This window comes from Orcinus orca, chromosome 20, assembly GCF_937001465.1.
Source record: "Orcinus orca chromosome 20, mOrcOrc1.1, whole genome shotgun sequence".
Classification (NCBI taxonomy): Eukaryota; Metazoa; Chordata; class Mammalia; order Artiodactyla; family Delphinidae; genus Orcinus; species Orcinus orca.
Window position 1 is genome coordinate 55608459 of NC_064578.1, and position 15050 is coordinate 55623508.

The following is a 15050-nucleotide window of genomic DNA, read 5'->3' on the forward strand; positions in this document are numbered from 1 at the left end:
CCTGGAACACTCCTCCCTCATCCTCCAGGCCACCTGGGGCTGCCAAACTTGCCCTTCAGGTTTAGCTCTGGCCACCCCACCCCTCCTCCTTCAGGAAGCCTGCCCTGACCCTCTGAGGAGCCGCTTCCAGGCTTCCGAGGCACCCTTAGCATCTGCCATTATAGGACCTGTGGAAAGAAAGACATCATCGATGTGGTTGCTAACACTTCTTCCCTAGGATTTTCTCTTCGTCGAGTACTGTACTAAGACCTCTCCGTAACCTCCTTTAATCTTCCCAGTGCTGTTATCCCCATTTTACAGATGGGGGACTGGGGCACAGAGAGGTTAAGTAATTTGCCCAGGGTCACACAGCTAGATAGGGGCCTGGACCATGAGGTGGTAGCACAGAGTAACAACCAAGATGCAGTGTCTGAACTGTATGGCCTGGGCTCAACCATCTCTACCACTTATTAGCTGTGTGATTATAGACACGTTACTTAACTTTAATATGTCTTGGTTTCTTCATGTAAAAATGGGGATCATTGAACCCATTTCCTAGGACGTTGTGAGGTTTATACAAACACACACACACACACACACACACACACACACGGTACTCAGAAGAGGATATAAGCACACAATAAGTATTACCAAAATTATTAAGTGGCAAAGCCAGGACTCGAACCCACACCCACCTGGGCTCTTTATGATCACACCACACAATAGGATCATCTCTCTTTCTGTCTGTTCTTTCTTCCCCATCAATCCAGGACAAGGATGTGCCTTCTCTGGTTTCCTGCCTCTCTTAGTATAGACTGTGGGGTCAACATGTGTTCAGTGAAGCAATAATGCACACAAGTGCACCAAATGCAAAAACTCAGTAATTCAACAAACGTCACTCCAGCACTTACTACGTGCAAGCCCCTATTCTATATGCTGCAGGTACACTGGGGGACTGAGCATACAATAGTCTTTGTTGTCATGAAGCCTTACATTCTAATGGGGAGGACATAAAACAGACAAAATAAACAGGTAATATAGTGAGTTACAGGGTGATAAATGATCTGGAGAGAAACTAAATGTTGGGGGAGGGGGAAGAGACTCTGAAGGAGGGACGGGTCAGAGGTGCTGCCATGTTAAACAAGGTTGCCAGCCAGGCCTCCCGAGGTGCTGCCATTCAAGCAAAGACCTGAAGAAGATGAGGGAGCAAGCCTCTTCTCATCGGAGGATATGAGAAGAGCTTTCCAGGCAGCGGATACAGCAAGTGCAAAGGCCCTGAGGCAGAATGGCATCTGGGTACTCGAGGAGCAAAGGAAGAGATGAGGTAGGGTACCATCACTTAAGGCCTTGTAGAAGGTCTTCTCTTTTATCCAGAGAAATGGGGAGCCACCGAAGCCTTTTGAGAGTGGAGTGACGTAAGCTGACTTAGGTTTCTATGGGGTCCATGCATTGAGACCGGACTGGTGAGGAAGACGGCAGGGAGACCACTCACTGCATGTGTAACTCTGAGCAAGTCTCTGAGCCCTTGTGAGCCTCAGTTTCCTCATCTGCCAAATGGAGACACCCCAACACTCACTTCACTGGGTTCAGGGAAGAAGCGGTGTGTATAACTCCGTTAGCGAGGTCCATGGCACAGGGGAAGTTCTCGAAAGGAGATTTTCATGCCTGGGGAGCCTGTTCATTTTTGTGATGCCCTTGGAGCAGTGTTGGGCATTGAGTCTTAGCTGTCATCGTTATCGGGAATTACTGAGGGACATTTCCAAAGGAGGAGGGAAGGGGAGGGCTGGGGGCCGAGGGCACCGGTGGAGATAGGAACGCCAGACAGGAGGTGTGCACAGAGCAGGGATGGACACCAGCCCTGGAGATGGAAAGGTGGCTCCGGGTTCAAAGCCCACCCTTCCACATTGACCATGAACAAGCGGCAATCAACTTCACAGAGATACCAGGAGAATCGCAGAGATACCAGGAGAATTCGAAGCGGGTATTTCTGACGCGTGAAGGAGTTTGACATCGAATTACTGTAGTTTCTCCTGTTGTGATGGAGACAATAAGCTTTCTGGCTCCCCTGAGGACATCCCAGCCGGCGCCCTGGGTCTGTCAGCCAGCCCCGCCCAGGGGCCACGCCAGCAGGCTGTACCAGGTGAGTGCTCAGGTATGCGGAGGAGGGAGGGCCCTGGGAGTGAGCAGGAAGGAGAGGCCCCTGTAGGGAAGGGAGAGAAGAGCTCAGAGCCTCCCGTCTGACACAGCTTGAGCAGCAGGTGAGGAGGGGGCCCAGGGAAGAGAGCTGGGTCCTAGCGAGGAGGGACGGGAGGTGGGGACTCCTGGGTCTGGGGGAGGAGAGCAGGGGGCCCAGACTCCTGGGTCCAGACACAGGAAAGGCTGGGGGAACTAAAGTCTAGTTCTGAAGAGCTGGGGGCTGGAGATCGGACCCGAACACCTAAGGGAAGACCATGGGGTCGTAGGGGCTGAGGAATTGGATGAATGTTCTCTGAGGAGACTTGGTGTCCAAACCCTTTAGCTCCAAGGGACAAGGAGCTCTGAGTTCTGGACTCCTGGGCCCCTGAGAAAAGGCTAGAAGACAGGGAGACAGGATCCCTGGGTAGAGGAAGGAAAATGGGGTACACACAGGTTAGGGAGCTGAATGCATGGAGCCCTGAGGAACTGGGGGTGCGGCAGTGTACTAGGTGTGAGGGGGGAGGGCTTGCGGGTCTAGATTCCTGGTCTGAGGAACGACGGCCTGAGGGCCTGGACATCTGGGTCTGAGGGAGGAGGGGCTGGGGGCCCGGATTCCTGGTCTGAGCGGGGAGGTGCTGGGGCAGGAACCATAGGTCCTGCGATCTGGTCCGGCCTCACCTCTTTGCTGGCTCCCAGGGCTCCAGGTGGCAGGAGCTCCCCATTCTCGGCACCATGAGCTCCACCACTGGGTAAGTACCCCCGCCCACCGGGTCCCCCGGCCGCCCCGCCCTTCCCCCCCGACCCTTTCAGCCACACCCGCAGCCTGGACACTCTGAGGACCACCTGAGCTGCCTCCCTCCTGCTGCCAAGCAGACAGACCCGGGTCCAAATCCAGGCGCTAACTTTCAGCAGTGGTGTGGCCCTGGCCAAAGGACATCACCTCTTCAAGCCTCAGTCCCTCCTCCGTGAAACAGGGACAATTCCGATAGGCTAATGCACACACAGCACCTAGCAGAGCATCTGACCAACAGCAGGTGTTCAACTCATGAGAGCTGCTAGGCCATCGCTCTTACCTTTTTCCTTTTTCTTTTTTTGGCTGTGCTGCGTGGCATCTGGGATCTTAGTTCCCCAACCAGGGATGGAACCTGGGTCCACGGCACTGAAAGCACCGAGTCCTAACCACTGGACCTCCAGGGAATTCCCAGTTGTTATATCTTATTATTAAATATTGACCCTTTGCTAAAAGCTCAGGACTGTTTATAAGGAAGGGTCAAGTCTCCTGGAGTAAGCAGGGAGAAGGATAAAGAGAGAAGCGTGGGAATAGCTGCATGGGAGATGGAAGGGAGTGAGTTCTCCAGCCCAGAGGTAAACAAATTGTGGGGAGATTTGACTGACAAGGGCAGGAAGAGGAGCAGAGGTTTGACTAAAAGAGTTTCTCATCCTTCATCTCTCATCTCCAACCCCAACCAAGCTCTGAGCTGTTATTTCTGTGGAAATGGGGACTCGAGAATTCTCAGAGAAAGATCTGGCTGAAAAGAACCTGGCCCGTGGGGGTAGGAGGGGAAGAAGATAACTTTCCATCTACTCCCAATACTAAAGCTATTGTAAAAAATCCCATTTATTGGGAGTTCCCTGGTGGTCTAGTGGTTAGGATTTGGCGCTTTCAGTGCTGTGGCCCAGGTTCAATCCCTGGTCGGGGAACTGAGATCCTGCAAGCCACGCAGCACAGCGCAGCCACAAAAAAAGAAAAAAAAAATCCCATTTATTGAGCAACTACTGTGTGTTAAGCCCTTTGCATCATCTTAATAATGATAATAACAGTTACTAAGGCTGCACAACATTCCAACTGCATCATCTCATTGAATTCGCCCAACAGACCTACCAGACAGACACTATAGGGTAACTAACCCCTGTCTTATGGAAAGGGAAACTGAAGCAGGAGAGATCGTCTCCCACCCGGGGTCTTATGACAAAGCAGTCGCTGACAGGGGATTTGAACCCAGGTCTGGGTGACAGTAGAGACCACACTCGCCACCACGAGCCAGTACCACTGCCATACTTGTCTCGTTAAAGTCCAGCTCTGGCCCTGCCCTCCCCTGCTCAAAACCCTCCATGGCTCCCCACCGCCCCCACAAGCTCTGCTGGGCACTCAAAACTCCCATGATCTGCCCCCAATTCCCATGGCCCCTCTCACCCCTCTTTTCCTTCACTAGTCCAGAAGCTTCTCCCAAACGGAGTGCCAAGTCTATCTATGGTGAGTTGAGGGGCAAGGAAGACCCAGGCCAAGAGAAACTAGGTCTGAGGGAGGAGGTAACTGAGGACCCGAACTCCTGGATCTGATGGGGGAAGGGTTTGGGGGTCTTGACTCCTTTTCTGAGGGACGAGGGGCTGGGGGTCTGGACTCCTGGGTCTGGAGGGGAGGGGGCTGGGGGGCTGGACTCCTGAGTCTGAGGGGGAAGGGGCTGGGAGCTGGGTCTCCTGCAGCCATTCTCCTTCTTCCCCCACAGAACAGAGGAAGCGTTACTCCACCGAGGTTATGGCCGATGTTTCCCAATATCCAGTCAATGTGAGTCTGGGGTCTGTGTTGCCACGGGGAGTCTTGCAGGAGGCAAGGCAGGCCTGAGGAGATGGGGGAGTTGAAAGCAGTTGGACCTCCAAGCAGCAAGAACTTGGGAAACTCAGTTTGCTCATCTGCAAAGTGGACTCCTTCTGCCTTGCCTCAGATGTGGGTACTCAGTGGAGGAACTCAATTCCACTTGAATCTGCCAACTTTTCCTCTGGACCAGCTCCTGTGCTGGATAGCTGGACCACAGGGACAAATCAGATGCAATCCTGGATGAGTAGGGGTCAGACAAGGTCCAGAGGTACCAGCAAAATTGCCAGGTGCTCTAACGGAGGTAGAGCTGCTTAGAAGGAACTAGATATAATCCAGACCATTCTCTGCCTTCAAGGGGTCTAGCTGGAGAGCTAGACCCAGGGAAGACACACAAAGGGCACTGGGAGGAGGTGGAGCAGGTGATCAGAGAAGGCTTCCCAGAGGAGGTGTGCGTAGTCGCAGGCTATAAGGCTGATGCCAGGGGCTTCTCAGCCCACCTGGCTTCATCCTGGGACTCACTGCTTTCTCCAGCACCTGGTGACCTTCTGCCTGGGTGAGGAGGATGGCGTGCACACGGTGGAGGACGCCTCGCGGAAGCTGGCCCTCATGGACAGCCAAGGCCGCGTCTGGGCCCAGGACATGCTGCTGCGCGTGTCTCCCACACACGTTGCGCTGCTGGACCCAGTCTCCAAGGTGCCACGGGGCACACGGGTGGAAGGAGCAGCTTGGACTGAGCCCACCAAGGCATGGAGAGCCCTAGGGACCTCAGGGATCTGAGTGTGAATCTTGATTCCTGCACGTTCTTCCTCTAGGAACTTTGGCTAGGGACCCCCGCCCCCTTTTTGAACCTCATTAGCCTCATCTATTAAACAGGGGTGTTATCCCTGGCCCCTCAACTTGGGGTGGAGGTTGCCCTGCGCAGTGCCTGTACGTGCTGGCACTGCTGGCACCACTTAGGAGTATCCTTGGCTCAGGGTCTCAGTTTACCCGCTGTCCCACCCTCCACCCCACAGGAGGAGCTGGAGTCTTACCCGCTGAGCGCCATCGTGCGTTGCGACACGGTGATACCGCCGGGCCAGAGCTGCTCACTGCTGCTGCTCGTGTGCCAGGAGCCCGAGCGCACGCAGCCCGACGTGCACTTCTTCCAGGGCCTGCGTCTGGGGGTGAGCGAGCGGGGGTCGGGGCCACAGACTGAGACCCTGCGGAATCCGGGCGCGGAGCTGAAACTGGGCGGAGTCCGGAGCCATACCTCCAACGGGGCGGGGCCTCTAAGACGGGGGGCACGGTGTACGGCAAAGGCGGGGTCGGGGCCAGCGGAGGGGGCGTGACCTGTAAAGGAATTCTGGGAGGGAGGGGGATTTGAGAACAGATTGAACGTAGGGTCGAGAAGGAACGACAGGGCCGAATGGAGACGGAGGCTAAGAGCTAAGAGCTCGGACAGAACGTGGACAGAACATGGAAGTGAGGGTCTGGGGGAGCAGCCAGAACTAGGATGGGAGTGAGTGTGGTCAGGGGCGAAGCGCCATGTGGACGGGGCCTCCGTGCTTGGGGGAGGGGCCTAAGGCAGGGACAGTTTAAGAGCCAGGGTGTGAGTTCAGGGCGTGGACGTGCGTGGGCGCAGTGCGTGAGCTGTGACTGGACGTGGTCTGGGGCCGAGCTGAGGAATCGATTCGGAGAGCCGCCTGGGCGGGCAGTGAGTGGGTTGCGGTCGTGGCCTGACGGCGTGATTGACAGGCGGAGCTGATCCGAGAGGACATCCAGGGGGCTCTGCACAACTATCGCTCGGGCCGCGGGGAGCGCAGGGCGGCGGCGCTCAGGTAAGGGGGTCGGGCTGGAAGCTGGGGAGAAGAGACGACGGGGAGGTCTCTGGGGAGCCGGCTCCCCTCTTCGGGCCTTAGTTTCCCCAACCGAGAAATCGGTGGATACCACTAGCCTAGAGCAGAACGAGTTTTAAATGGAGTCAAACAAACCCTGTACCAAGTGTACTCCCCTCCCCTCGGTTTCTCCTCCCTCTGCCTCAGTTTCCCTCCGGAGAGGTGCTCTCCCATCCCCCATATATCGGATTTCTCCCTACCACTGAGAGCCTAAGTTTGACCCCTTTGGGCCACAGTGTTTCAGATTGAAACCCCGAATTTCTCCCCTCCCCGGACCCCTCGGTGTGCCCAGCCTTAGTTTCCCCTTCTTCCCCCGCAGGGCTACGCGAAAGGAGCTGCAGTGCCACCCCTCGCCCGCCGCCGAGACCGCGCCCCTGCAGCACCGCCCAACGGTCCGCGCCGCGATCAACACGGTGGAGCCGGCCGCGGGCCGCGGGCGACCCCGGGCGGACCCCATCCCAGAGACTGCAGAGATGCGGAGGCCGGGCCGGGCGGAGGTCTGCAGCAGCGCTGACCCGACCTCTCGGGACCTGGGCCCCTGCGGCCCAGACCTGGCCAGTCTGCAGGCGGAGCGGGAAGTGGTGAGTGAGGCGGGGCTAGGGCCGGGGCGGGACTGGCTGCAGGTGTGAATCTTCTGTCAGGGGGTGGGGCTTGGTTCTGGGGACTTGGTCAGACTTCTGGGGGGGTGGCCGGAGGGGACAGAATGGGGGCAGAGTCAAGCATCAGAGGGCGTAGCCTGGCCTAAATGTGCCTAAGCGCTCTTGGTTTGAGAGGGCTTGGACAGGGGTCATGAGGGTCCAGGATTCAGGGGTCCCACGTATCCCCCTGCTCTGCCCCCCAGGACATCCTGAACCACGTGTTCGACGACGTGGAGACCTTCGTATCAAGGCTGCAGAAGTCTGCCGAGGCGACCCGAGTGCTGGAGCACCGAGAGCGCAGCCGCAGGACCCGGCACCGGGAGGCCGGGGGTGAGGAGGCGCCACCGAGTGGCAATCCTGAACACCCCCTTCCTGGCCACTCCCAAATATCCACCCTCTCCCTTGGGTCTCCCCTTGCACCCCCTGCCGGTTTGACTCCCTATCGCGATCTCACTGGGTCTCTGCCTCTCTCTTCGACCCTGCCTGACGCTGTCTGCATGTGCCCCATCACCGCGCCTGCCTCTCTACCCACAGAGGGCCTCCTGACGCTGCGGGCCAAGCCGCCCTCAGAGGCCGAGTTCATTGATGTGCTTCAGAAAATCAAGTACGCCTTCAGCTTGCTGGTGAGGACGCGTTCATCCCGGGGCGTCAGGGGGCGAGGGGAATAACAAACCTGACCTGTCCGCGCACTAATACCAGCACCTCCCCGGCTCCACAGGCCCGGCTGCGCAGCAACATCGCCAACCCCTCCTCCCCAGAACTGCTGCACTTCCTGTTCGGACCTCTGCAAATGGTGAGACACCCCCGGCCTGAGGGCTGCCTGCAGCAGGAGGGTTCCACTTCAAGAAGGTCTGATAGCTTGCCCACTCTTGCGCCGCTGCCAGATTGTGGACACCTCGGGCGGCCCCCAGTTCGCGAGCTGCGTGCGGCGGCCGCATCTGACTTCCGAGGCTGTGGCGCTGCTGTGGGACAACGTCACCCAACTTGAAAACACGCTCTGGACCTCGTTGGGGGACTCTTGGACCCGCCCGGGGTAAGGGGCGGGGGTGGGAGGCTGGAGGAGCGGCAATTTAGGGGCGGGGCTGAGAGGCTGGGGTCGTGGTGATTGGAGAGACAGGCCTGGAAGTCAGGAGGCGTGGTGATTCAGGGGCGGGGCGGGGGGGCTGAAGTCGTGGTGATTGGAGAGACAGGCCTGAAAGGCAGGAGGCGTGGTGATCCAGGGGCGGAGCGGGGCGGGGGGGGGGTGGGTGCTGGCTGGGAGCGTGGTGATTGGAGGGACAGGGCTGGGAAGCAGGAGGCGTGGTAATTTAGGGGTGGGGTTGGGAGGAAGTGGCGGGGCTGTTGGAAAGATGGGGCTAGGAGGGTAGGTTAGTTGTGGGGCTTAGCTAGAGGGTGTCGCCAAAGAAATTGAAGTTCAGGTGGAACTAGGTCAAATGCCACGATCCGATGAGGGAAGGCGAGCAGCTTTGCGTGGCGTATGAAACTGTCTGCTGAGCCTCGGACAGCAGCTACCCCCTTTGGTGGTGTGGCAGTGCCGGTGGTTCTCTCCTAGGCAGGCCTGTCAACTCCAGGCTCTGGTAGTAATTTGTACCCAGGACCTGTCCTCTTAGTCACTCACCTTTCCCCAAGGAGTGTGTTGTTTTCTCTGTTTAAAAAAGTTGCAAAAATAAATCTTAAAGTTAGGTAGTTAGGTTTTTCATAGCATGATTAAAAAAAAAAACAAACTCAAACCGGAATAAAAGGCAGGACTTAGAGGAATGGAGTGAGGCTATGCCGAAGAGGCGGGCTTAGGAAACGTTTGGTCTGTGGTTTTGGAAAGGGGGAGCAGTCTTTGCGCTTGGAGGCTGAGAGCTTCAAGGGAGTAGGTGCAGAGCTAGCTGCTGGACTTAGGGGAAAGGGACGGGATGTGTGTAGCTAGAAACACGGTTTGGAATCAGAGGCCAGGGCGGAGCACGAATGGAATCAGGGTATTTACAAATATAGTTGATGTCGTGGATGCAGCTTAGAGGCAAGGGCAGGGCTTGGCAAAAGTGGGCAGGATTAGAATTGTTGGAATAGAACGAGGCTTAAGGGGAGGGGGAAAACTTCATGAAGGTACTGACAGGGAGGTCATACCAGGATCCCTGAGGATCCCTTGCCCCTCCTTGGCTGCAGGATAGAGCTACCCTCAGAGGAGGGACCCCCATACAGACCTGAGTTCTACAGCGGCTGGGAGCCCACAGCCACGGACCCACAGGGCCGCGCCTGGGAGGACCCGGTAGAGAAACAGCTACAGCACGAGCGGCGCCGCCGGCAGGTGAGGCTAAGGCTTAAGCTCCCCCAGATGACACAGGGGGGCCGTGACTGGGAATTCTGGGGCGCAGGCCGGGCCCCACCTGATCTACTGCTCTCATCTCCTGCAGCAAAGCACTCCTCAGGTCGCTGTCAATGGGTAAGTGTCAATGGGTGAGTCGGGTCAGGTGGGGTCCAGGAGGGGTGCGTCCTGGGGGGTCCCAGCGCTGACTCCGCTTCCCCTTTTTTCTTTTTCCTTTTGTCTTCCCGGCTCTTCGAAGGTGGGTGAGGTGGCGATGAGGCAGGGGCCTGGGCTGGGACGGGGGGAGGATCAACGAGGGAGGGAGTGGGGCCCAGACTTCTGGGTTCTAGGGAGGAGGGAACTGGAGGCCCAGATTCCAGGGTCTAAGGGAGGAGGGTGCTGGGAGTGGGTAAAGTCTGAGAGGGACCTCTAGATCCCCAAAGGTCTGGAAGAAGGCAGTTTGGTTTCCCAGGGCCTGGGAAGCTCCCTGCCTGGGTCCCTATATGGACAGAGTCCTGGGTGTTGGAGAGAAGAGGCTGGGGAATTAGATATTGGGTTGTGAAGAAGAGCTCAAGTCTGGTGCTTGGGACCTTGGAGACCCAGGGAAGTAGGCTTGGGACTTAAAGGGCCAAGGGGCAAGTTTCTGGGAAAGTTAGGAAGTGGTAGTATCTCTGGGCTCCTGAGAGAGGTAAAGGCTGGGAGGCTGGACCCTTGCTTTCCCAAGGCTCTAGAGCAATTGTCTCAGTCCCTGCTGGGTGTCACACTGGGACCTTTTAAGCATTAAAATGTCGAGGAAATTAAAGCTTGAGATCTGGACTCCTAGGTCTCTGGAGGAGGAAAGAACTGGGGGTGCAAATTCATAGTTCCAACAAGCAATGGCGGTGCAGACTCTTGGGTCCCGGGGGAAGAAGGGCCTTGAGGAGCTAGGATTCCTTGGGCAAGTCGGGGGGCAGATGGGAGGGAAGCTGCGTGGGATGAGAAGACAACAAAGCCGCAGGTCTGGAGGAGCAGAAGGGGGTCTGGGTGAGGGCTTGGGCAGAGAGTCTCAGCAGAGACGGCGGTGTGCTGGGAGCTGCCGCCGGCCCCACACAGGGGGTGCCTCGGCTCTGAAGACTCCCCTCTCCCTTGCACAGGTAGGCCTGATCCGGGCTGAGGTGCCTTGTACTGGGTTGTCAGAGCTAAAAGTCTGCTCCCCTCCCCCCAGCTGCCTGGTCTAGCGGACCCCCCTCTCGGTGTGCTTCTGAACCTTGAGCTTGACACCCACAGCTTTTAACTCACCTTTTTTTTGCGCTTCAAGTTCTTTGCAGAGGGCAGGAGGGGAATGGAAATAATAATAATCCCTCCCTGAAAGAGGGAGAAGTCTGTGAGTTTGTACAGGCTAGCAGTCAGGAGCTCAGGGTCATGGGAGCACGCAGGTTCACATCCAGCTGTGTGTGAGTAGAATGGAATTACTCAGGACATGAGCTCTGGGGCCAGCCTGCCCGGGTCCCAGCCTGACTACACCTCTTTCTTGCTCTGTGACCTTTACATCACCGTGTCACTTGATATCACTGTTCCTTTCCTGTAAAATGGAGATAATAATTGGGTCTCTGGAGGGAGGAAGGAACTAGGGGGTCCAAACTCATGGTTCTACCAAGTGTTGTCTCTAGCATCAAATCAGCTAATACATGTAGCAGACTTTGAACAGTGTCTGGCATGTAATAAGTGCTATATAAGTGCTAACTATTGTTTTTATTATGTTTATGAGTTACCATTATGCATGAGTCAAGTACACAGTAGATGCTCAATAAACAGCAGCTGTCTCTAGCTGTGTAATCTGGGGAGAGTCATTCTATTTCTCTGAGCCTGAATGTTCTCATCTACAAAATGGAGCTGATGCTAGTACTCATATCATGTGCCTACTGCATGGTGCCAGGCACATAAGGAGCACAATATATTCAAACCGGTATTACAATTTCAAACCTCTGTTAACAGTATTAACCGGCCTCCCCTGCCTCGACCCCTGCTTGGCTTTAACCCCAGCTCACACCAACACCCTACAGTCCGGAGCAGTGGAGCTGGCTACCTCCTTACCCCGCAACCCTTTCCCCTTCTCCTCAGTCACCAAGACCAGGAACCAGAAGCTGAGCCCCAGGAGCTGGAGCCGGCGGGAAAGTGGGTCCTATGTAATTATGACTTCCAGGCGCGCAATAGCAGCGAGCTGTCCGTCAAGCAGTGGGACATATTGGAGGTCAGAGGAGTGGGGGACGGGGTGTGGGGCTGGGGGGTTGGAGTCCACCCAGCCCTAGCTACAGACACAGCCTCTGAACCCTTCCCTCTTCCAGGTCCTGGATGACCAGCGCAAGTGGTGGAAGGTTCGGGACCAGAGGGGGCAGGAGGGATATGTACCCTATAATATCCTGACACCCCACCCGGGGCCGCGGGGGGGCCGCAGCCTGGTGAGCCAGGGCAGACTCCTGGGTCTTGAGGGAAGAGGGGCTGGGCTCAGATCCTGGGTCCTGGGAACAAGAGGCGTGAGGGATAAGGGGTCAAAGTCACTGGCAGAGGAAGTGGCTGAGGATTCGGAAATTCACCTCCAGGCGAAGGGGACTGGGACCCAGTCCTCTTTCCGATCCAGGTGCTCTCCTCTTTTTCCCCTCTCCAGGAGAACAGCACTCCCTCTCCCCCTCCACCACCGATGTCGGCCCCGGCTCCGGCTCCCCCTCCACCACCAGCGCCGGCCGTGGCTCCGGCTCCCCACCCCCCACCAGCGTCAGCCTCGGCCCCGGCTCCTCCCCCCCCTCCCCCTCCCGCACCAGTGCCGACCCTGGCTCCAGCTCCCGGTGCCCGACCAGCGCGGACCCAGGCTCCGTCTCCGTCTCGGTCTCCCAGGGACAGCTGCGAGAGCCTCAACAACTTGGACTCCGGCAAGAAGGGTGAGTGGTGGGGACCCCTTCGAAGGAGCGGTCCTTGTCCTCGCTTTCCAGGCAGAGAAACCGAGGCTCAGAAAGAGTAAACGGAGTCCCGACCCATCACGAGGACGCTGGAGGTCCCCGACCCTCTGAGCCCAGGGCCCTTCGCCCTGAGTCCGCACTCCCTCCCGGTTTCCCGCCTGCAGAGAAATTCTCCCAGATGCTCAGTATCAACGAGGAGCTGCAGGCACGCCTGGCCCAGGGCCTCACGGGCCCCAGCCGCGCAGCCCCGGGGCCCCGCACCCCAGAGCCCCGCGCCCCGGAGCCGCAGCTCAGCCCGCGCTCCAACGCTTCGGAGGTCCGCGCCTGGCTGCAGGGCAAGGGCTTTAGTTCAGGGTGAGTGTGGCAGGTGCCGGCTAGGGGACCCTGAGATACCGGCGCTAGGGGCGGAGCGCTCCGATTGGCCCAGAGGGGGCATGGCAGACCACGGGAGACCGGGATTGGTCCAAAAAGGGGGTCTGTCTGAGAGCAACTGTGACTGTCGGGCTGTGATTGCCATGTTTTTCCAGGCTCCGATTGGAGTCTCTAGGGAAGCCCCGCCTCCCTTGGAAGGCAGCCCCACCCACGGCGCGCTATGATTGGTGGATGGGGATTCAGGAGCCATCAGCAGCGGCCGCCCCCGGCTTGAGAGCTAGAATGCTGCTCAGATTGGACAAAGGGCTAAGCGGGCGTAAAGTGGTTGGTGGGGCTGAGGAGGCTTGAGCCGTGATTGGCCAACAGGCCTGACTGTGCCCTGGATGCCCCTGCTCAGGACCGTGGCCGCGCTAGGCGCATTGAGCGGCGCGCAGCTATTCTCGCTGCAGAAAGATAAGTTTCGGGCGCTGAGCCCCGAGGAGGGGGCGCGCGTGTACAGCCAGATCACAGTGCAGCGCTCGCTGCTGGAGGTGAGGCGGGCGCTCGTCCCCGAGCCCGGACTGGGGAGGGCGCTGAGGTCTCTGCCTCCAAGGTCCTGATTTTCCACCACCACCCCCACTCCAGGACAAAGAGAAAGTGTCAGAGCTGGAGGCGGTAATGAAGAAGCAAAAGAAGAGGATGGAAGATGAGGTGGAAACGGAAGTCATTTGATCCTTCCCCGCCCCTCCGCTAAGTTTCCAGGAAGCAGCCCGGCGGGAGAACGGACTCTGCAGACTGCCCCCACCAACGGAAGTAGATCCCTCCAGGGATCGCCGACCTGTTCCAGCCTTGGTCTTACCCCGTCCGGTTAGATAAATCGGCCCGTCCTTAATGGAGTCTCCTGAGAAGTGCTCTCGTATTGGCCGAGAACGGGCACTGAGACAATTTAGGGCAAGTGCTTGCGCTCGGGAACCCTGTGTATTGTGATAATGCTACCCAGTCTATAAACAGCCTCCTCTTAGCAGGCGATGTCAACTGCTGTCCCTTTTCTACCCGGGTACCAGGGGCTAGGAACCTGCCCCTCACCCCAGCAACAGCCTCACAGGAAAGGAATCTAGCAGATGTCCCCACTCTCTTTAGTTTCTTTCTCTGAATCCTCCCAACTCAGGCTTCCTCCTGACCTCCCAGCCTCCAGTCTGTCCTCTAGTTCACTCCAGAGGGATCTTCTGAACACCCGAGGCCCCAGTCCACCCCTTGCTCAAAATCCTTTTCTGGCTCCCCGTCGCCGTCTTAGCCCCATAGCCTGGCATTCGAGGCCCTGAGTGCTTTGGTCCCTACATCTCCAACCTCGTCCTCACCTCCTCATCCCCAGTGCATTCTGGTCCTACCCTTCTCCACACACTCCCCAAACCCCTTCAACCACTGGAGTTTTAACAATGGCTGGTTTCTGCTGGCTGGAACGATTCTCTGCCTGTTGAAATCCTATTCAGCTGTCCCGACCCAGCTCAAATACCCTCTTTGGAAAAGCCTGCCCTCATCCCCTAGGTTAGTCTCCCAGCATCCACTTTTACACCTTGTTCTCCACCTCCAGCCAGGGGTCCAGCTACGGAGAAGTGGCTGCCTCCTGAATGTGTCACAGGCTTCCTGGCCACTCTTCATCCTGTGAGACGACGGCCTAACAGGAACTTCCTACCTCCTCAGCAACAGCTCCTTTTCCCTCTGGCCAGCCAGCAACTTTTTCCCGTCATCTGGGTGGCTGGCGAGGCTGGTTTGGGACTGGTTTTCTCTGGATCCCAACCTGGTTCAGCTTGGACGCTTCTGCTTCCCCAGAATGCCCCCTGACAAGCTCCCCTCCCCACCCCAACCAATTCCTGCTGGCCTCTCCCCCGGAGCTCGGTCAGCTTCCAGCCGAGCCACCAGATGGCGCCCTCCAAAACCAGATCGGAAGGGACCAGAGGCACAGCCCTAGGCAGGCAGGAGCTGATCCTCAGCCCTTATTTGCCGCCCTCACGCCTCTGCTTCCTTCGGGAACCAGACACATCATCTCTCCAAGATCCCTTCCCATCTCAACCCCACCCTCGCCCCTGCTCACACACCTCCCCAGGCTCCCCATGTCCCACCAGATAAAATCCGCGATGCGGCTCGGCAGCTGAGGGCCTGTAGCCTGCCTAGCATACAAGCTTCTCGAGCACAGTGCTCTGCTCCCCTCTT

The 15050-nt window shown here is 57.6% G+C and overlaps 1 protein-coding gene across 1 annotated transcript; it reads left to right on the forward strand.

Moving 5' to 3' along the window:
- The first annotated feature begins 2131 nt into the window (after positions 1–2131).
- On the forward strand, positions 2132–13866 carry EPS8L1 (EPS8 like 1). Its single transcript, XM_033411946.2, has 20 exons — positions 2132–2237; positions 2851–2903; positions 4368–4408; positions 4662–4720; positions 5282–5443; positions 5764–5913; positions 6485–6567; positions 6944–7205; positions 7466–7592; positions 7797–7885; positions 7981–8055; positions 8147–8295; positions 9417–9558; positions 9665–9693; positions 11656–11785; positions 11880–11993; positions 12200–12470; positions 12653–12842; positions 13258–13390; positions 13485–13866. Exons 2-20 carry the CDS (start codon positions 2887–2889, stop codon positions 13569–13571), a joined length of 2310 nt encoding a protein of 769 aa, XP_033267837.1. The 5' UTR covers positions 2132–2237; positions 2851–2886; the 3' UTR covers positions 13572–13866.
- The last annotated feature ends 1184 nt before the right edge of the window (positions 13867–15050 follow it).